The 22,410-nt window shown below is 45.6% G+C and overlaps 3 protein-coding genes across 3 annotated transcripts in view; 2 read left to right on the forward strand and 1 right to left on the reverse strand.

Annotated features, from left to right (window-relative positions):
• srpk2 (SRSF protein kinase 2) overlaps positions 1-3,646 on the forward strand; it is a 41,367-nt gene extending 37,721 nt beyond the window's left edge. Inside the window, exons 15-17 of the mRNA XM_080842613.1 lie at positions 286-378; positions 935-1,027; positions 2,376-3,646. Coding sequence (XP_080698739.1) covers positions 286-378; positions 935-1,027; positions 2,376-2,560 — 371 coding nt within the window. The 3' untranslated portion in view covers positions 2,561-3,646. The remainder of the gene's footprint in view (positions 1-285; positions 379-934; positions 1,028-2,375) is intronic.
• Positions 3,647-7,064: 3,418 nt separating this feature from the next.
• adck2 (aarF domain containing kinase 2) lies at positions 7,065-11,918 on the reverse strand (the record flags this gene model as incomplete). Its single annotated transcript, XM_080842438.1, has 8 exons — positions 10,835-11,918; positions 10,603-10,749; positions 9,963-10,091; positions 9,670-9,765; positions 8,710-8,955; positions 7,904-8,032; positions 7,589-7,642; positions 7,065-7,205 (listed from the first exon to the last, which is right to left on the reverse strand). Exons 1-8 carry the CDS (start codon positions 11,714-11,716, stop codon positions 7,065-7,067), a joined length of 1,824 nt encoding a protein of 607 aa, XP_080698564.1. The 5' UTR covers positions 11,717-11,918.
• Positions 11,919-14,043: 2,125 nt separating this feature from the next.
• The window catches only part of LOC308367861 (DENN domain-containing protein 2A), a 31,121-nt gene continuing 22,754 nt past the window's right edge, over positions 14,044-22,410 (forward strand). Inside the window, exon 1 of the mRNA XM_080841851.1 lies at positions 14,044-14,315. The gene's annotated coding sequence lies outside the window, so the exon portion shown is untranslated. The remainder of the gene's footprint in view (positions 14,316-22,410) is intronic.

Raw genomic sequence — 22,410 nt, forward strand, 5'->3', positions numbered from 1 at the left:
CTCCCTCCTTCCCGGTTGGTCCCCCCCCCCCTTACCCTACCTACCTACCTTGTTGATCCTTAATATTCTCCCTCTACCTTTGCCTCCTAATTCGACCCCCCCTCCCTTTCTTCCCGGTTGGTCTCCCCTCCCTACCTCCCTCCTTCCCGGTTGGTCTCCCCTCCCTCCCTCCCTCCCTCCCGGTTGGTCTCCCCTCCCTTTGGCTTTTCTTGCTCTCCTCCCTCCTTGGTCATGTCCTTCTCTTCTGCTCCTGTCTCTTTCTTCTGTCCTTCTTCTCCTCTGTAGACCATATAGCCCACATCATTGAGCTGCTGGGCGTTATTCCGCGACAATTTGCACTCTCTGGAAAATATTCCCGCGAGTTCTTCAACCGAAGAGGTAGCTAGCGCTGGGGAAGAGACTGGTGGGGACCACAGACAGGCATGTCCAGCTGCACACCCCAACAGACAGATGGGCAGACTGCAGAACAGACACGCTAGAAAGGAGCAGACTATCAGCAACATAAACCAACCAGACTAGGAGTTAAATCCAAGTTGGAAACAGCACAAGGATGTTATTGGAAAGCATCCTTTTAAAATGAATTGAATCCAAGGCAATCGTTAGTGACTCAGAGTACAATTTTCTAATGAGTATAAAAACACTGGCAGGTGTGTGTGGCAGGTCTATAGCCTACATCAGGCCCAGAAGATTTGGCCGCTGATTCAGTCTGTCTGTTCCAGTATGCAGTGGCCGTGTATTTCGGTGGTCCCAACCAGCTCCTGTGCGTGTTTGTGTGCATGCTGTACTGATGTAGGTGTACCTGTTCTGCTGTTGTGTGTTTGTGTCTGTGCACGTGTGTGTGTGTGTGTCCGTGCGCGTGTGTGTGCGTGTGTGCGTGCGTGTGTGCGTCTGTGTGTGTGCATTGTGTGTATGTCTTGGGTGCCACATGGGTCAGATCACATCGCTCTGATCATGGAGCTTCTGGGGAAGGTCCCACGTAAGGTGGTCGCCGCCGGGAAATACAGCCGCGAGTTCTTCTCCAAGAAAGGTAACCGCACCGTGGCTTTCATGGAGGCCACAGAAGGCAGAATCCACCCACACAAACCTTGCTCAAAACATGGGGGAGTATTAGAGGGTAGAAGCTCGCCCTCGTCCGTAAATGCTGATCTGTCAAGGAACCCATAGTGATTTTGTTTCTGTTTGTTTGTTTCTGGTTATGTTTAATTGTATCTTTGATTGCGTTTTTGTTTATTTTTCCATGTTTGTGTACTATTAAGACACTCCCGCACCACCTCTTGATAAACAACAATCCTTTGTCTCTGGGTCTCCAATTCTGGGCATGTACTTTAGCTCCTATCTAGAGTGTGAAAGAGAGTGAGTGAGTGAGAGAGAGAGAGATAAAGAGAGCGAGAGAGTGAGCGAGTGCGCGTGAAGGAGAGAGCGAGAGAGTGAAAGAGAGTGATTGAGAGACAGAGAGCGAGAGAGAGAGAGAGAGAGGGTGTGTGCATGCAATTCCATCCTGCCTGTGGTTAGTCTCTGTATCTCTGTGACAGGATGTCACCCTTCATCAGGCTCAGGTAACCAAGGTAACAAGACTGTACAGGTCTTCTCTCTTCAATTCCACTGTGTTTTTTTTCGTCACTTTGTATATCTCTCCCTCTCTCTCTCTACCATCTACTGTATGTTGTTTGTCAGAAACACAATGCTTTGATCAAAATACAAATGTTCAAACCTACGAAATGAGGTGAAGTCTATGTGCAACACCCCCCCCGCTCCCCCCCCCTTAGAATCATTGAGTCTCAGTTCCCCAGCACTGAGGAGAAGCTCACAGACGGCGGGATGTGGTTCAGGAGGAGACGCCAGCTCCAGCTCCTGCTCCTCCACGAGCCCTCTGAGGAGTACAAGGAACAATGCATTCCCTTTGAAAGCTGTATCAGTGTCTGCAGTGTGAGGGCTTCATTAGGGGCGCTCCTTTGAACTGCACCGCCAGTACATATTAGACCACCGCGGTGTCTTGCTCTAGCGAGCGAATCTCAAAGCTACTCATCCACCTCCACATGATCCCACTGGGAAGGTGTCTGTCTGGTGAAGGTGTCTGTCTGGGGGGGGGTTGCCACATGGCACACACCCTGCTGCTGATCCAGAATCAGGCTCTCAGTTAATGAGAAACACAATTGCTTAATGATAACTGAGGGGCAGATTGCGGAAACAGCAGCAGAGGGTTCACAGATTTGAAACGTTTCACCATTGTGTTTCTCCCAATCGCACATTGTCTCTCACCTCTCCAAAAAAAATACTCATCTTTTGTCTTTCTGTCTCTCCCTTTCTCCTCCCCTCTCCATTCCTCTGCCTCTCTCTCTCTCTCTCTCTGTCTGTCTCTCTGCTGCCCCCTGCAGGCGAGCTGAGACACATCACCAAACTGAAGCCGTGGTCGCTGTTCGACGTGCTGGTGGAGAAGTACGGCTGGCTGGCGGAGGACGCGGGCCACTTCACACACTTCCTGCTGCCCATGCTGGAGATGGTGCCGGAGAAGAGGGCCTCGGCCGGGGAGTGCCTCAACCACCCCTGGCTCAACTCGTAGCACCGCTGCCCCGACGCTCACAGTGGCGGCCTCCAGGACTGCTGTCTCTACATACAGACTGGAGCGAGGGGAAGCACGATCTTGAGAGAGAAAGAGAGAGAGAGAAAGAGCGAGAGAAAAAAGGAGAGAGTATGAGGAATAGAGGAATGGAAAAGGATTGAATGGAGGGAGAAGGTGGGCCAGGGCACTCAACATGTGGAGAGTTGGAGAGAAACAGACATCCGTGGTTTACTGGCACACCTTGCCACTTCTTAAACACAAACACACACACTCACACACTCACACACTCACACACTCACACACTCACACACACACACACACACACACACATGCACCTCACACAGGCTTTAACACATTCCCAGTTCTTGAACACATTCCCATTGCATGTCGGAAATCAGGTCGCGTGTTACACAGCGTCCCCTGTCCGAAGCATTTACTGTTCCATTAACATGCCATTCCAACATTCCTTTCATATTAACCTACCTACGGTACTGTACATCACCAGTCTCATGTAGACCAAAACCAACTCTTACAAAGGAAATGGTGGACTCTCGTCGCTCTACAGATGTTTGTAGGAACTTCTTAGTATCTAGCTAACACTTGATATCGTGACTTTGCTATTGAAATTACAATTGGTAAAATGTAACGTTTGCCATAGATTCAGGTTACAGTGTTTGTAGATGCGGACGTTGTGGACGTCTGTCTTACTTTTGATGCCATCACATACGGAACTCCGAGGTTGCATGATATGTACGTGGAACTCATAACGAAAAGGATCCTCTTGATGTACTGATAGGGATTTGGGTGTCCTCCACTAGGGGGCGGTATAGCTGTGCCTTTGGCTGAGCTCTCCTGAATGTCCTTGCCTGCCGTCTCCTCAAAGACCACCCCCAGGCTGCTGACTGACGCGATGTAGCTAACACTGAGCCTCAACGACCTGCCTTCTCTCACAGACTGCTCAGCGTGTTCTAGCTCGTGCGTCCACTTCCGCTGGCTTCTCCGAAAGTGCCAGCGGAAGAGAAATGGACAAGTGTGCGTTCATGTTGGTGCTGGTCTAATACATAACTGCCACACACATTCACTGAAGTCCACGCGTCGAATCCAAAGGCCTGCCCGCACCGGTTCAGATCAGTTACTGGCCCACCTCCCCTTCCCGCTCTCTCTCTTTCTTTTTCTCTCTCTCCCCCCATACAGACTCGCTCTGAAGCTGAGCACTGGACCCCAAGTTGAGGGCCGAAGCCGTGCCGCTGAACTGTTTACATCCCTGAGCCCCATTCCCCCCCAAAACCTTTACCCCCCCTCCCAACCCAAACCCCCTCCCCCCCACCAAATGAGCCCCTCTACCTGAAGCCCCTGAGACCCCAAGACCTACGCCAAGCTGCATGCCACATTCCCGGCTCCTGCAGTGGACATGGATAAGGTCCTCATAAACCAAAGGGGGTCACCAGAGTACAAAAACCAACAACACACAGGAGTGAACTCCAACCCCAGCCTGACCCCCCTCTCCACAAAAATAAAAACTAAAACCCAAACAAAGAGAAAGCAAGACTGGTTTGGATTGCTCGGTCTGAATAGACGTTTCCTTTTCTTGTTGTGACGTTTGCGAAAGCGTTTGAGCGGCTGACTGACTTTGAGGACTGACGCGGTTGCGTTCAGATGTGCTTTTGAGCTTTTTGGTTCGTTTGGGTTTTTCCACCCCATCGTTTGATCTTATGTCAGATTTTTTGTTTTCCTTCCATATTTGTTTGCTCTCTCTGGGCCAGGGAGGTGGAAGCCACCCGCACGCTTTTCCGGTGCCCTCTTTAAGGGCACCCAGGCCTCCACCCATCCCTGCCTGCTACACTCTCTCCTCCTTACATTCCCCTCAGTCCTGTCACCCCCAATACATCTGTCCTCCAGCACGTTCAGCTCTCAGATCCCGACAGCCACCATTACCCAACAGCACCACCCCCACCCCCACCCCACCCCACTCCCCTTCTTCTTCCCTCCCTAGAGTCCCTCCATTCCTGAACTCTGTCCAGAGGCAGTGGGGGAAGCTTTGCCTAGCGGAGGTTGCACTTGCGTTGGTAGCGTTTTTTCTTTTATTGTTTTTGTGTTTGTTTGTTTGCTTTGTTTTTCTTTTACGTTCAGGGATTACCATTGTACAGAACTCCAGAGATCCCGCTCGACCCTGGTGATGGAACAATGGACCGATTCCAGCGGTGAATAATAGCAAATGGCGATTACAAGGAGGAGAGGCTGTGTTTGAGGGGGACTAACGGCGCTGCCCTTAGCAGACCCGGAGCTGCCATGAGGGGCGCCTACATCCAGTGAGAGTCTGGTGGAAATGCATAACCACCCACCACTCCCCCTTGTGGCCGATGAGGGTACTGCACACCGCAGCTCTCTGTGCCAACCCATCTCGTCACTCTTCCACTGCGTCGCCTCTCAGATCATCACCACCACCATTTGTCAAGTTGCCTATTTTTTCGCAATAAATAAATGAGTATAAAGTAGATGGTGAAAAAAATATTTTTAAAAAGCGATATTTAAATCATTTAAAGAGTAAAAAAATAAATAAACAAAGAATTTCTCTGGTGTTGTGACAGTGACTGAATTGTGTTCTTGTCTGTTAGAGATGTTTTTATTTCTTTTGTAATTATTATTATTATTATCATTATTATTAGTACTATTATTATTAGTTATTTTTCACTTGGTTTTCACCTCGGCCCCCTCTCATACATGAACAGTGCTGCTCTGTTTGGACTTGTGTGATGGTGATGAAATTGATCAAACATTTTTGCAATAATAGTAATGATGATGAATTTTTTGCACCAAAAGCTCTTGATCTCACTCATTCAGCCATGCTGACTGTTCTTCCTGACATCTGACAGAATTGCGTCTCTTCTTGTCTGTGTTTTTCATTGACAGATTTAATAAAATTGTAAATTAATGGATGTCTGGTGTTAATGGGAGCCTTTGATGTCTTTCACCATCTCTCCTTATTGAGACCGTTTTGTGATTGGGGCTTTACCTTAGCACATTTACCAGCGGAAAGGAGCAGAAACAGGAAGCCCATTTCCTTCATGGATTATCAATTACCTCAAGAGATGTAGTAAACTAAAAGTGATACACAACACTTTTGTGACGTCTTATGTCAAATGCATGAATATTTCATTACTAAATGTCTGTCTCAAAGCAGCATTAAGGAGTTTTGGTCTAACACTAGCGAGCTAACTACCTTAAAGGTATTGCAAAATCTTGCAGACACCATCAATAGCCCCACTGGCACTGTTTAATGCTGGCTAATGCGGTAACTAGTCTTTCGGCAATTCAGTCTGCAATGCACATTTTCCCATTGAGTTTTGGACTGTTACACCGACCTGCATATGCTACTGCATATCCTAGATGACTGGTGGGAGCGACACCTGTTCATCTGTCCTTTACCATGTTCATATACTATCACAATGACTTTGAAGATGATACCAACTAGTTGCCTGATAAAAGCATAGCTGAAAAAGTAGCATAGTGTTGCTTTAATTTGTAGGAGCACACTGCCATCGGAATGCTTAATATTTGGGAGAACTGATGAACATGAACAGTAAGAAATGAAGCTGTATAAGATGGTACAAACCTTCGTGATAAAAATGTGCAAAGTATGACAAGAGGCAATTTTATTAATTTTCAATAATTTACAGCCCAGTTCACATGTATTTGAAGTGATGGATATTCTTGTGGGATCTCAGTGAACCTATGTGCTACAAGTGGAATGAAATGAATTGGAGTCTGTTCCTAATCTGAGACGATTTGTCAGTCAATGAAAGGAATTATAAACATTGTATGAGTAATTACTTTGAATTAGTGGAAAGAACAATTGGATCTCTGAAAAAGAGACAGATGTAACCTCACCTCATCAGAAGGTCTGAACCATAAACTGTAATTTGACGAGAATAACAACAGGGATTAACTGCCATGCTTGGCTACTCAGGTGTGAGGATTGGTTGTGAATTGCTTTGCACACTCTCCACTGGGTAGAGAAGAGCTGTACAAATGCAGCCCAACGTTTGTTTTTGGATCCATTTACCATGCCGGACACTGAACACTGGCAAGAATGTTTATGTACAGAGAATATTTGAGTTCACAGTCTGTTACATTTCATTTGAGACTAGAGTGTCTCAGACAATCACAGGAGGGAATGGGTTGAGAGGCAGACAGCATCCGGCGAGAGCTCTGTGTACGTTAAGAGTCCGTGACACACTGGGCCGCTTTTTGGGTGAAATTTGACAGCGCTATGATTTCATTTTTTGGCAATGACAAATGCCCATTAGCTGGGCAAAATGTATTAATATTCATCACTAACATTGCACGTTCCCTTTCCCCGCCGCGTCCTTAACCTTAAATTTGTGACCTCATTTTCTTTCCCAAGTTTTCCCAGCTGGATCTGTTCCTGGTTGCACAAGGTCATATGTAGAGTTTGTAGAGTGGGCTGCTGATGCTGCTGATGCTACTGCTGCTGCTGCTGCAGCTAGAGGAGAGACGCACAGTTCTTCAGCAGCAGGGGCTTGGCGATCTTCAGGATGTCCAGGTTGGGGTCTAGTGATCTGCCCAGCCCTTCCAGCACCATGATGGCAAAGACGATGGAGGCAAAGTTGCTCTCCAGCTTCACCTGGTAGACACACAAACAACACAGCTGAGGCTGTGGTTATGTCGCTTAGAAACAGGCCTAATATTTCAGTGTGCTGGACTAGCCAGCAAAATGTTAAAAAAATACCAACCAGAGTCTGTGCACTAAAAAACTACTTTCAACTAGATAATCTCCCTTACTGTTGTTTAAACTAAAGAAGTAGGGAATACGTATCTATTGTAGCAAGCATTCAAACAACACTCTCTTTGGACTTGGTCTGACTAACATTGAGGCAGCACTCTCTGCTGATAAATCATGCAGCAGACCACAGCGCTACCACACAGGTAATGGCCTTCTCAGAGACCTGTCTGTGTTTTGACTTAGTGCTAGTCTAGGGTGACAAGGGAGCTGTGCGCTGCTCCTACCTTGTGATGGATGAGCAACCCAAACACACGGGAAAGCAACTCAGACACCTGGATCTGTGGATGGACAAGTTAAATGTTACTGTTGTCAAGTGTACACATGAAGTCTGCTTATATGCACAGGGAAATACATTTGAAGTAAATAACATCAGTCGTATTTTGAACTTTAGTAAAGGGAGCCTTACTGACTTGTGCAGAGGAAGCAAACTAAATCAAAACATCTAATTCAACATCAGATGAGACAAAAGATTAAGAGTTTATTAATGTGTTCTAGGTAAAAGATAAGAGGATTAGTGTTTATTTATGTGTTTTAGGTACCTTCCCGAGAGAAAGGGTATCACTGAGAGCTTGGTCCACCAGCTGGGCCATTTCCTTCTTGAAGCGCGGCACATCCTGGCACTCGTTGGCCCTGGCGTGGTTCAGGATCAGCTCAGCCACTCGCTCGCCCTGGTGGAGACAGCGCAGCCCCTCTCACAACACATTCGTGGACTAGTTTTTCATGAACAGCACCTTGAAATTCTTAACAGCCAACAGACACAAACAACAAGAAACTGGCAAGTTCTAGGATGCAGTGAAAGCATATACGTCTTGTATGGAGCTGCCAGGCAGATGTTCATTCACCAAATTCAATTGTAGACTTTTTTATCTTTTGAGTTGCAGTTATAGACTACAAGCTGCTTAAATGAATTAAAGATAGTTGTTCATTCCCATGGTTTACCTGAATGTTGAACATTTACAGGAGATTATGAGGCCAGCCTGGTACACTGGAGACGATCAATAATGGAGTGGCTCAATGATAATTAGCATGTTTCTCAAGCTTTGTCATGAACCATTGTTTCTTAAGGTCTTCCTAACTCCTGAACAAACTTGAGAAATAGAGGAAATGTTTGAATGAGGTGATTGCAGCTTAACGTTACTTTGAGCAACTAAATCCAAATAATTCCACAGAGGAAGGTGAAAATGTAAGCACTGGAAATTAGACTACTTTATGATTTTATTTCATGTTATTTTTTGCTAATTTAATGGAGAAAAAAAGGACCCACAGGGTTCCTCATCTCCATCACAAAACCGTATCTCTTTTGCATAAGACTGAGGTGAAACCATGAATCCCTGCACCTCTTTACCTGCCGGAGGACGACCGCAGTGAAGACGGCACGGAAATTCCTCATATCACTTTCGCTGAGCTGAGCTACAATGCCAGCATCCAGCAGCACCAGCTGAAGTGGGGGAGGGGAGGGCCTGACGCTCACCACGACCGTGTCCCACAGGTCTGTCAGCGTGGCCTTGTCCTGAGGCGAGCTGGTTTGGTTCCCCTGCACCAGTATGTTCCCTGGGTGTAGGTCCCCGTGAACAAAGTTATCCACAAACACCTGTCAACACACAGAACAATCCCTAAGAACCTAAGAACCCTAAAGACCGCAACAGCAACAAGAACACTCACAAGGACAAATTCGATGAATATCAAGGGCGACACCTTTAAAGGGAAACTTAAAATAAAACTGGCAACCTCAAAACGGTTACACAATGGAATCCTATGAGGCAAGCCAGCAGGTCAAAGTAAACCACTTGTTTTTCGCCCCCTGACAGGCTTGTGAATGTTATCGTAAGGGTCTGACATAGTAAGGATCACTACAGGGATACACCTGCGTGTGTTTACCTCAATAACTGTAGAGAAACTGTAGAAAATAACTGCTTATACAGTCAGTATCTCAACCTTCCAGTAGTACCCCACTTAGTGTCTTAAGTCGATTACTGAAGGGAGGCGCTTTCCTTTGAGTGCCCACTGCAGCAACACACAGTAGGCTCATCGACTGCAGTCACTTAATGGGGTTCTATATCAGAGACTTTAAGAGGAAGCTAAAACACTGACTGTGCAAACGGTAATTATCTACAGATTTTCTTACTTTACAGTTCTTGAGGTAAACAGACGGAGTTGTATCACCAATTTCGATCGTTAATTGTCCTTAGAAGAAGTTTGGACCCCAAAAGACCTAAAAAATAGGACCCAGGTTGAAAAATCCCAAAGTTTCCCTTTAAACACAGAAGAAAAAGCGAGTCCCAACCTTACCAGTAGATCATCTTACCATCTTTAGCAGTGTGTCCACTCCCATCCTGGCTATTCTCTGCTTCAGCTCCGGGGGGACATCTCCCTGGAGATACCTGGAAATCGGTTCACTCTCCTGAAAGAAAGAAAGAAAGAAAAAAAGAAATAGAAACTATATAAATATATATAGTATATAAATAGTATATAAGTATATAAATAAATATCATCTTTTGAGTTTGATAAATGATTCATAGGGGCACACGTCATTAATAGAAATGAGATGATACTGCAAATGGGAGAAGACTGATGAGAGCTTGAGGGGTCATCAGTCACCTCATAGGTCTCCACCAGCACCGTCCTGGTGACGAATGGCCTCAGGGGGATGGGAAACTTGACATACTTCACATCACGGAAATTCTCCCGGAACTTCTCAATATTGTCTGCTTCATAACGGAGGTCTATCTGAAGGAAAATATGAAAAGAAGATGTGAACAGAAAACAGGGGGTAACACTACACTGTCCACACAAACAGACATTAGCACTGCACTGCAAACTTTGAAATCTTATTAAGATGAAATATCTTAGATCAAGGCAATATATGCTTTTTTTTTGCCTGGCAAGATATTTCTTCTTACCAGGCATTTTTTGTGTTAGAGCATTTCACTCCCTTCAAGCTTTTCAGTCCTTAATCATCTTAATAAGGTATTATAAGATAACTTGTTACTGAGGTTGTATAACTGGTTAATTATTGTAACTAGTTGGATCACCACTGATAGGTACAAAACTGCTTTGTCAAAGTCAGAATCAAGTGTACTAGTTTTAAAGATATATTTGGGTTCTTTAAAAAAAATCTTGGTAAGTCAAAATGTCTTGTTCTTTTAGCAGATAATTTTGCTTATTTTAAATAATACATTTATATGCCCCATTTTTTTTCCTTGTTTTTGAAAGCAGAATTTTGTGTGCAGTGTGTTACCTGTTTGGTCATGAGCTTCTCAAACTCCTCCACAATTTCAGGCAAGCTGAGCCACTTGACTCCAGGGAGGCAATTGAGCAGCCAGCTCCCTGCCTTCATGAGGAGTAGATCTATCTCTACCTGTCTTCTGATCCCTGGATGAAGTACCTGTTTCAGAAAAGAAGAAGAGTCTCAGAATTTAAACAAGTCCGCAACACAATTGAAGTAGCACACAATCAAAGCGTGGGCCCACCTTAATAGCAACAGGTATAAAGTGTTCCTCTTTTTCTGGAGGTTCTCGTTGGGTACATTTAGCAGCTTTTCCCTCTCCAGTTTGATGAGCTGGTTCTTCTTCGCCTGTTACTGTTCCCTGCAGTGAACTCAGAGTCCTACCAAGCCCAGGGATCTCCCAGGCCTCCAGCAGGTCATCTCTCTCCAGATCCTGCACCAGCTGCTGGAAGGCCGGGTCCTCCACAGCCCCGACTCTGGCCTTGGCCTTGTACACCTGCGCTATGCAACCGGATCCGACCGGCTCCTTTCTTTCGACCACAAAGAGCTGCCTCCAGTGCTCGCCGAATGCCCTTGTCAGGCAGCGCTTAGTGTGTGCCCAGGAGTGGGGACGCACGTGGACGTGCAGCCTGCTGAAACGGTCGCAGAAGGCCTGTGAGAAGATGTCCCGGCGGGTGCTGGCCCACTGGCCCAGTTTGATGAAGGTTGGTCCTGAGGTCTCCGTGACCCACAGCAGGGCATCCAGCCAGCGGGAGGCCCAACGCTGTGAGACCCAACTCAGCGGGAAGAGCAGCAGCAGCGGTCCGAATTTCAGCAGGAGCACCGCAGCTCGCAGACTCAGGCGCAGGACAAACACCAGCTTGTGAACCTGCACTCTAGCGATAGACTTTCTCTCAGCAGTCAGCTGTGGGAGCAAGGTCTCCTGGCAGCTTGCTGCACTGTAAATACAATGCCCAGCGCCCCAACATAACAGCGCAATCTTAGGCACTCGGGTCAACAGAGGAGCAGCTCTACTCTCGACAAGCCGCGATCCGTGAGGAGCAAGTCGAGTTGCAGTGAAAAGCCCTAGCTGACGTACGGAGCACCTCAAGTTTTGAAGGCAGCTTCTTGCAGTGAGAGCTGCCATTGTGGGTTTTACTTGCCTAAATGATCTTGCTAAATATTAAGATATCTGATCATTCCTAAAAGTAAACACATAGATTCCATTGCCAGTTTTCTCTTGACAGCCAGTCATACTGTGCAATACCAAACAATTTAAAACTTGAACGTTTCTGCTTATTCAATTGCACAGTATAGCCGGTCTTCGCCGTACGAAACTAACTTGAACATATCGCTTCTTAGCTATCCTTAATAGTTATGTAGTAAGCAATAGTTCAGAATATGATTAACAGCACTAGTCAACCTCTCGTGTCATCCCTGACGTTTACACGCTTATGTGGATAGCCACTTCTCAAACGTCAACGTTAGCTAGAGATGTCTAAAATCATGTAATGTCTGCCTCTACTTCTAAAAGTTTCCTAAATACACATACCGGACACTCGGTGACAACCTTGCGAAGTACTCCGCCAGGGTAACACATCATACTCTTATTCATTCATTTTTGTTATGAAATTTCAGCACCAACTTCCGCGTGCTTCGTGAGGAAAATTCCGTACAGCCGGTAGGAACTATGCATATGGTTCTGCTAGGAGTAGAGGGAAACACGGTAACACCTACTGCCCTTCTTACACGATTTCTATTTGAAAAGTGTACCCATTTTGTACCCATATTATGTATTTTTCTTAAACTGTTTTACAGCAAATTGGGGTTGGTATTCGTTTAAGCAACCAACAACTAGAAAATTATCATGGACTCTGTCGGAAAGTAACCTGCAGGGGGAGACAAACAATTCATCTTGGGACGTCAAAAACTCCGAACTAAAGGTTGATGAATTTCAGCTAAACACTTTGATGTTTCCCAATGTTATTTTGAGTGCATTTGACTAAATAATTACATTTCGACGTTTTGTTACAACCTGGTCAGTTCTAAGTTTCTTTATTAAGGATTCCGATCGAGGAATGTTTAGACTAGGCTAAATGCATTACCACATAGGAGTTCTTTGAAGTAGGCTAGGCCTAGGCTAAATTGGTTCTTTTTGGAACATCTTTTTTTGCTTTCCATTCAGATATTGTAGTAATGGCAGGCTTGAGGGCCCGTGATTCACTTCACAGCACATTGCTCTTTGGACTAAGAAGATCCTGTCATTCACTGAAATCACAGCTGTGTCAGGGCACTACCAGCACAAAAGGTAGGGGATACTGAACAGATGTTACAGAGCCCCAGTCCCACCCAGTTCCCAACAGAGGCCTATTTCCTTAACCCCTCTGCACAACAAAAGGGGGGATGTCAGTTTGACCGTGAAGATGTTACTGATTGTCTTAGTCTCAATCATTATAACACATGTATGATAGCATTGTGTTATTTGTGCAAAGCCAAATGCTGCAGAAAGATCAATGAATTCATCTTATAACATAAAGCACTTTCACAATTAGCTCTAACAATTCCAACAAGATCTCAACAATCCTTCTTCAACAGACATGCATTCTGTGGTGAGGGTCTTGTTTCTCTCACTAGGTCAGTGCACCCATGAGCCTTATCTAGGTGAAACTTGATCTCTTGTTTCCTCCCCTCTCTCTCTCTTCTCCCTTGTTGATTTGAAGCCATCTCACATTCTAAACTCCACACACTGCTGTCTTGTCATTCCAGCCATCTTCAGCTTCACAAGCCCCCCGGGTTCACGAACAAGTCTCATGCAGTGGTCAAGCACACCAAAACATCTTTATTGTCAGATCTAACAGTAGGCTGTGTAAAATTTAAAAAAGGCCACAGAAGACTGCTAGCTACAGGGTTTTGTAATAATGAAGTTCCCCATGTTGATAGAACTCACAAAGTGGGTGGGGGATTAAGGGGCTGTCCGGTAAATAAAGTTTGGGTCAGGAAGAGCTGCCCTGTCCAGCCAGAAAAAAAAAGAGAGGAGCCCTCCGGAGTTTTTTAATTGGCTCCCGGAGGAGACCGCTATTTATGTGTTCAGTTACGCTCAGCTTTGCCCCTTCCTGCTCCGATCCTCCTTTGAGCAGGACACTCGGTTGCCCCAGCAACTGGGCCTCCAATCACTCAGCCAGCTGCAGATTAGTTCAGCGGTTGGGGGTTGAGGGAGGGAGGGAGGGGGTCGGGGGTAGCTTCGATGATGGAAAAGGAGAGGAGGAGGGAGCAGCACAGGGAAGGAGAGAGAGAGGGAGGGGTGGGAAAACTCAGGAGCAAGAGAGTGGAGAGAGAGAGAGTCAACTGCACAGAAACAGACGATAGCTACACGGACAGCGTGAAAGTTAGAAGGAGAGGGGAGAGGGAAAAACGTTCCTCACACTCTCAGCTGAAGTTTTAAAGAGGGTAGTTTTTTTGCAGTTAGCCTTTTTTTTCTTCTTCTCTTTTCAGTGCAAGTTTCTTTTTTCCCCCTGGACTGAGTGGGAGTGCTGTTCTTTGTGGGTCTGGGGGAGAGAAGAGGGGGGCTGGCTGTGCTCAATGAGAGACCACAGAAGCAGCAGCAGGAGTGCTGAATCTGTGGAGAAGGAGGAAGGAGAACCCTGAAGGATATAATGCAAGTGGATGCTGCCATATCCAGTGTCAGATTTCACAAAATGAGAGTCCAGTGGAAAAGCACTTCTGGAGGGCTCATCCACCATAGCAAGGTAAAGAGGAAAAATGATTTTTGTATGTGTGTGTGTGTGTTAATGGAAAACATTCTCTCACTGGATGGTCACGGTACAAAGGACTTCATATGTTAGTTCCTTCTCTGACTGTGCTGCATCCTTTAAACTGACATGGCTTTTGTGTTTGCCAGTGAGTAAGTTAGAGTGAGTCATTTACTGAGTGCATGTGCGTATGTGTGAGAGGATGTCTTTGAGCTTTTAAGATGTTTGCCAAGGTTTCTCCAACCATGAACTCCCTGACTCCCTTACCAAGTATTTTAATGGAATACCATTCATCTGGCCAGTGACTTACCCTGCGTGCCTTTAATCATTAACAGTCCAGCTGGTAAACAAAAACAACAGTCACTGAGCAGTAAACACTGACACGAGACCAGAGAAGCATCAGAAGGTAGAAAAACACAGGTTTCCCGTCTCAGTTTTAATAAACTCATTGTTTTACAAAAAGCAATGTCTGCTAAATTGCCAGATTCTAGTTATGCCTCAGAGAAAAAGGAGAAAAGTGGGTAATTGGATGAGTGAGGTGAGCCATTTCTACAAACGGAACAATGGCTCCTCTTCATTGAAACTTAATGGGTCGCATATACACTGTGTGTGGACAAGTAGGGAGAACAAAAAACAGGGTTGTGGGATAGTCGGTGTGAGGAGGTCTAAAAGGACGTATGAACTGTTAAACTCAAGGTGATGGGTCACAGTACAAAGCTTGTGAAGTCCATGAGCCATACCAATGCAAAATAAATGTTACGTCAACGAGAGGATTGCCAAAATATGTCTGGATGCATTATGGGAATGTGAATCCCCAGGGAAAAAACATAATTAGTCTTCAGTGCGAAAAACACATGCTTGTTAGAAAGAGTGCAGTCACGACAGAACTTTTCCGGGAAGTCAAGTGAAATGTATTGCAATTTGTAACAGACCTTGCAGCCAAGATTCTGCAAACCCGGGCAGGGGGTCCAGCCTCTCACATTTCACCATAGGCTTCTCCAAACAAATATATCATCTGAGATTCCCATCCAGTGAACTTCCATTAGAGGTTAAGGTTTCACTCGCAATGTATGAAGTGTTGATGGATGTAGAGAGTTTTTCTTGTAACAGCGATGTCATAAAATATATGGTGATGTGGACCCGTAACACATGGTTTCGCAGCGCGATGACTGATTGGTGAGGGTACTTTTTATTCAAGTCAGAAGAACATCAGTTTATCAATTGATACGGCATACTATTAGCCATCTCTCCAAAGTTCTGGAGATAAAACAGTTTCTGAGAAGCACTTGGCCGAGAACCTGATTAGTGCTCGGAAAGATTTTTGATGAATCACTGAAAGCGGTTTGATCCTGAATGACTGACCCACTTATGTCACTTAATATGAAAGTATGGTGTAAAGTTGACAAATTCTGCTCCCTTGCATTCTCTAATATTTGCCAGTATTTTTCCACCAGCTATAAGTCCCAAGAGATGCCAGGGCTGATATTCAGTACAGTACTTTTCAGGAAGTATCTGGTGGTTCCAAAGTATGTTGTGAGGGGGTAAAGTATAGATAGCTGTTGGGAATAAGGCTAACATGACAGAAGTGTCGTCTTGTGAGTTGTTCTGATACAGCCATAGTCTTCAGGAGTTGTGGCCATTTAGTTCTGTAGTGAGTTATCTGCTCCAATGCGTGGGTCTCTTTTAGACTGTTATCAGACGACAGCAGGCCTGTTTGATGGGATTAGCTGTTTTTTGGTCTCCTTTTAAGTGATCTGCTCAAAGTGTATGACTGCTATGCACTGAAGTACAACTTTGTGAACGGCTGGGATTTTCACCAAACCAATACATAGAATGGTTTCATTATTCACAAAGATGAATACAAAATGTACGTACTTTCAACAGATTCACAGAAACCCTTGGCTTCCAATGTGTGTGTGTGTGTGTGTGTGTGTGTGTGTGTGTGTAGAATGGCAACATCTGTCCCTTCTTTCCTCTCTCTTCATTGTTGTGCATTAACAGTAGAGTCAGATGCAAATGCATGCTGCTCATGTCTTGAGGTTGTGAGAGGCCTTGGGATAAGTCAGTGACAGCAGGTCCTGTGTGGACGGTGACCCCCACTGGCTCACAGCAGTGGGGTCCCTTTTGACTGAGACCTCCCCTAGGGGCACTTAGCAGCCATTGCAGACTCCGGCCTTCCACACATGGTCGAGGCCGCCGCAGTTTCCATGGAGACAGCATCAGAATGCACCCTGCTAGCGTGAGGGAATTCTTGTTGCCCAGGATTCCGTGAGCTCTGGCGCTTTGTGTGCTGGGTTAGGGAGCAGACCACAGATGTGGATTTCACCACTCTCTCTCTTCTCTCTCTCTCTCTCACGCACACACACACACACACACACACACACACACACTCTTTGCCCCCATTGACATCAGCCCTTTCACTTTGAACGTCGGTGCTTGCAAGCTGTTGGTCTTGCCAAGTCTTTCTTCAGGCAGGTCAGGCAGTAGCAGCAAATTCTTTTGTGGAGAAGTTGGTTTGTAACTTAAGGCGGCAGAGACTGTTTCATGCTCCACTTTGAGACGAAGGCACCATGGTTGGGAAGAGTTGACTGGGACTGCTCCTAGAACAGTGATTGTGTTGTAAACAGTCACCAGTCACAGTCAACAGTCTGGTGTCATCAGACCATCTCATCTACATGCTTGAGTGCTACACTTGCCACAGAGAGGTGCACACTGCTGTCTTTTTAAGTGCTTTGGTCTGACAGTGCTGTGGGGAAGGACGTTCTGCTGGGATATTTGCTCAGCATGTCGTGCTCTTTGTCATACATGTGGCTGGCTGTGTGCACTGTCCAGTCTGGCCTGTCCCACTGGTCATATCTGCTGGCCTCACGGTGCCATGTCTGTGTGGACCACAGAACTGTGGTTGTACCATAGGCAGTTTGTTTCAGCATGCAAAACCTCCCTCGTGTTGCATCTAGTTTCCATTAAAATGGAACCACAGTCTTTCATAAAAATGCCCTCAAATAGTTGAAATTAATTCCAGCAGATGCAATGCTAACCATTTCATCTCTAAACACAGGGGAAATATCCATAATCATATCCTGTCAAATCAGAACTTGCAAAGGTGCGATGCTGGCTGGCAATTATGGACAAGAATGGAATGAGAATTCTGTCTACCCGTCTTGGGTATAATAACATAATGATGATGGCTCTAGACAGCAGAGGTGTAGTTAGTGTTTCTAATTGCCTTGTGAGCATTTATTTCAACCTTAGGGCATAGAATTGAGACAGTATGGGACTAGAGAATTATCATTCTATTGCCCTCGCCGGTTCAGTGAGTTCTACAGTTCACTTTTAATCTGAAAAATATTGGTGTTGAGAGTAACTTCTTTGGGAGGCTAGCAGCAGGAGAAGACCGCCTGTTGCTCCCTGGATCTCTGACTCCGGAAGTGAGCTTTTTCCCAAGCTCTCGCCTCGCTGGGCTCCTCTGGGAGTAGCTGGGGGAATTATAAAAAATCCCATTCTGCACAGGCGTGTGGGGACGGGATCGTGAGCACTGATGGGAATTCTCAGGCGGAACCGCAGGAGCAGGAGTGCAAACAGGAAGAGTAACTCTAGATTTGGCACAGAGTCATTTCTAAAGGCTGGGGGCAAGAGGTGCACTGCAAGATTTTGCTTAAAACAAGCAAATTTGGCTGCCAGTGCGTTAAGCAAATTTGGCTTGTTAAGATTTCTTAAAATAAGTAATATTTGCTTGAAATAGGCAAAAATAACCTTACCAAGAAAGCACTAGGTAAGTACAATTTAGCTAGAAACAAGACCAACTAGATTTTTTCATCTCAATATAAGAGTAATAACACTAGGTTAGAAAAGCATTTTTGCAGTGTGCAAACTCATGGGAGCAGAATTACACATGCTCTGGAGGGGAACGTCCACAGCTAAATGTCCATCATTAAAATTATGTTGTGATGATATACAGTGTGTGTGTATGTGTGTGTGTGTGTGTGTGTGTGTGTGTGTGTGTGTGTGTGTGTGTGTGTGTGTGTGTGTGTGTGCGCGTGTGTGCGTGTGTGTGTGGATGGCTGTGGAGGGAGACCTTGAAGTCGACACTGCGGCTCCCAAACCAGTAGGTCTAATTCTCAGCACATGCAGTTTTCAGGGACAGTGCTTTTTAGCAAACAGTTATAGAAGCAATCTATAAAAGGGAACAATTTCGATGCACCTTAGTGCTTAAAAGAGCCGCAGATGCTTATGTGAAAGGAACTGGAAAGTGAAAGTGCCTCTATGGCAGAGGTGGTGTAGACACACACACTCTGAATTCCACCTCTGCATTTGACCCATCCAAGGTAGTGACACACACAACACCCAGTGAACACACACAGTGAAGTGAAGTTACACTAACCCGGAGCAGTGATAAACGGACCTTCCAAAACCGGACGCGGAGGAAAACATTCAGCGCCTTTAGGCCCTGGAGCTGGGGCCCTTCCTGAGTTATGCACACAATGTCCCTGTAGACCTCTAATAATTCCTTTCCTTTGTGACAGAAGACAAATAAGTAGGTGTGAGCTATGTTCCTGATACTAAACTCTGACCAGGAGTGCCTTTACTGGTCCTGATATCAATGCCAAGAACTTCCTGCTGTGTGCTTCCCCTCTGGATCTAACTTGCTGATATTGAGAAAAACCTCGGAATAATAGCGACTGCACTCTCCCAGCTTGCCCAGAAATGAAGCATCAGCAGAAGCAGGATTTAAAGAATGGGTTTGTTTTTCTCTCGGTTTATTTAATCATCAGCTGCAGGCAAGAATTAGCAGTGACAGATACATAATAATTCATACAGATCATAATGATTATACAGTCAGCGCATACAGCACTTAAAACCTAACCTTAGGACAGAGAAGTATGTGTGTGTGTGTGTGTGTGTGTGTGTGTGTGGTTATGCCTTTTTAAAGGTATTGTCTGTAATCCAGGACAGGTGCCCCACTCTACAAATCCTAGGCAAACAGAAGGTAAACATCCACTATAATCTGATGTTGGCCGAAGTGATTTACAGTACAGAAAAAAAGTCTTAGAAGAAGAAATTGAATTCTGCTGTCCACTGGAGGTAGAAGAAATGAGTAGGCCTAGAGATTTTGCCACTTTGTTTAGTTTGGCTGACACCAAATATCGCAACTGTTGGCTAGCCAAACGTCATTAAGCATGTGCTATAATAGCCAGTCAAATACCAATATATTTTGCCAGTACAAACTATATATCTTTAGTTTGGCTGACACCAAATATTGTCAATAAGTTTGTCAAAACAAGTAAGTAAAACACACAGTGCACTCAACATGGCTCAACACAAATAGTAGAAACGTGCCTTGATAGAGAAATACATGGCCGACTCTGGAGAGCTCTCAAGCCTTCTGTCACCCTCTCCTTTCATCTCTTGCCATGGCCACTGAACTGCTGAGCAGACCTGTCATCCCCTCAGCCTAATAGAGGAGGGAACAGCAGTGGTGTAGTGGTCCCTGGAGAAGTGGGTATACTCTTAATTTTTTTTTGCCGCCCATACAGCACAGGATAAACGCCCTGTTTTGAGAAGTGAGTATACTCAATGCTGACTGAAAAATAAGTGGGTATACTCCGTAAACCTGCGTATACCCTGGACTACAACCCCCCCCACCCCCAGAAAGTGTAACGTGTCATAGTATGATGTGGCTTGGTGTTACTAAAGCAACGGAAATACACTGAACAACCCACACCCGCAGTCTCTTGACGAAGAAGAAAAGAGAGGAGAACAGAAGAAAAAGAATAGTATGGTACATGGCCCTTTGTACAACATAATCTTCTAGGCCTGTGGGCTCTTGACTAGCTCAGCTTACCCTCTCAAAAAGCCATCTGTTGAAAAAAAAGACCTAGTGGAGAAAGTGGTCTTAACTGCACCAAATTCAATGGCATGCTTAACCTAAAGTAGTTGGCTTAAGTCTCCATTGTCCTGCTTGATCAGCAGCTTGGAACAGTTGAGGCACTACCCCTCGTGCTAGCATCATGCTAAATGAAAATGGCTTCTTGCGCCAGTTTGAGTCAGAGAGCAGCTTTCGATTAGCTGGTGTGCTGCGCAAAGCCCTCACAGCCAGAGGGCTAATTGGTTGCAGACTGGGATGAGTTGGCTGCAGCGTAGGAGTCAATCTGAGCAGAACAGAGGGGGGTATCAGGGCTTTCTTGGGAAGGTAAGAAACAAGCCCTGCCCCGTCAGTGGAGAGCTGCTGAAATGTGATCATACCCTCCAGATGGGGGAATGAGGATTATTTTTGCTAGCTCCTAGACACATTCTCTTCTCTTCTCCACTCTTTCTTTTATTGTCCCCTCTTCTTTTCTCTTCTCCTCGCTTCTCTTCCCTGTGACTCACAGTTTTGGCAGACTTGTTTTTGTGTGTTTTGTTCCTCAAGTTGAGATAATCACATTGCATTATTTGTAAATGTGTGTTCTCATGACCTCAGAAAAAGGGTGCCTGGACCGGAATCAAAGTAACCCATGTGCTCAAAACACTCTGATGCTTGTTTTCTCTGCCTTTTTTGATATGTTGCTATTGGACACGTAAGGCTAGCACCAAAAGAATTAGAATATGACTACATCTTCAGCGCCCCTGAAACATCCCCAATACACAGCCATGAACTTTTCAACAGCTGTTATCAATGCATGCATATTGACAGTTAAGATAATTGTTACAAAGTTGCAACCGTTGACATTCTGTTTTGTTAACTAAATATTAATCTATTAGTCAAGCATTAGGCAAGATAGCTTGTTCTTGGAGATGAGCATCTCTTGCCATCCCCATGGCCTTGTTCGATTTGTACAGGGTTTGACTGGAGAACAAAAACGGAACAGTTTTCATTCAGTCTTTAGAACTCTTCCTCTTCATCTTCCTCCACCTCCGTCTGAGCATGCTTTAGACATTAGTTTCCATCCTTAGTTGCCAGCTTTAGACAGAGTTGACAGGGTGGCTGGCAGCATATGATCCATGCCAGAGGGGGCAGGAGGTGGGCAGGAAAGCACCCACACCCTGCCATCACCATCTCTGGCCGGTCTGTCTGTCTGTCTGTCTGTCTGTCTGTCTGCTTCAACCAAAGTATGAGGGATAAACAAGAAAATGACTGTTTTGCATCGTGCTGTTTGGTCTTCATGGTCTTGGCAGCTCACGGTGTTGTCAAGCGGGTAGTCGTGTGGTCCTTCTTCGGCACCCTAATTACAACCTGCCTGGCGACCGCCTTTGCTTAGGAATCCTCTCCCGTTATAATCAGGCAGCAGTTGTTCCCCATGCAAAACAATACTTGGTCCATTATCATTATGGTTTCTCTCTCTCTCTCTCTCTCTCTCTCTCTCTCTCTCTCTCTCTCTCTCTCTCTCTCTCTCTCTCTCTCTCTCTCTCGAGGCAGACACCCACTTCTAGGAGGGCTTACAGTTGTATATACAGACCACAATAACAAGAAACGTGACACTCACAATTCATGACACGACAATATAAGCCGGTAGTTATTTTTAGAGGCGATTGATAAGAAAGACAGAAACAAAGCGCGAAAGAACAATGTGCACACACACACAAACACAGACACACTTGTTTGCAAAATTAATTGTTTGTGGTATCCTCTAGTTCCTGTCTCATTCTTGCGGCTAACCCAGTTTCATTGCTGTCTGCGGCCCATCCTTTCCCAACCAGTGAACAATGGCGGAGAGGAGGTGGAGCAGCAGGATCCCTGCACAACAGCCTGGCGAGCTGAGCACCCCCCACCCAGGGTCAAGGCCCATGGCTGTACGATTGGCAACGGGGCAGCCACAGTGTGTGTTTGTGTGTTTGCAGGAATGTTTGTGTGCATGCTTGTGTGTGTGTGTATGTGTGGTTGTGAACAGACAGGGTTCCCATGGGCTGTCTGATAGGGATGTTTACTATATAGAGTAAGGAGGCACAAGCAAGCATCCCATGGTTTAAAAGATGCAGCCAGAGAGAAAGAGAGAGAGACGGGAAGCTGAAAAAAAAGAGAAGGGGGTCAGGTCCACTGCACACATGGCCCTACCACTTGGCTCCCGGCCAGGGCCACGCTACGGGATCTGCTTGGGAAAAAAGCCGGGGGCCC

Source organism: Sprattus sprattus (genome assembly GCF_963457725.1).
Source record: "Sprattus sprattus genome assembly, chromosome: 7".
Classification (NCBI taxonomy): Eukaryota; Metazoa; Chordata; class Actinopteri; order Clupeiformes; family Clupeidae; genus Sprattus; species Sprattus sprattus.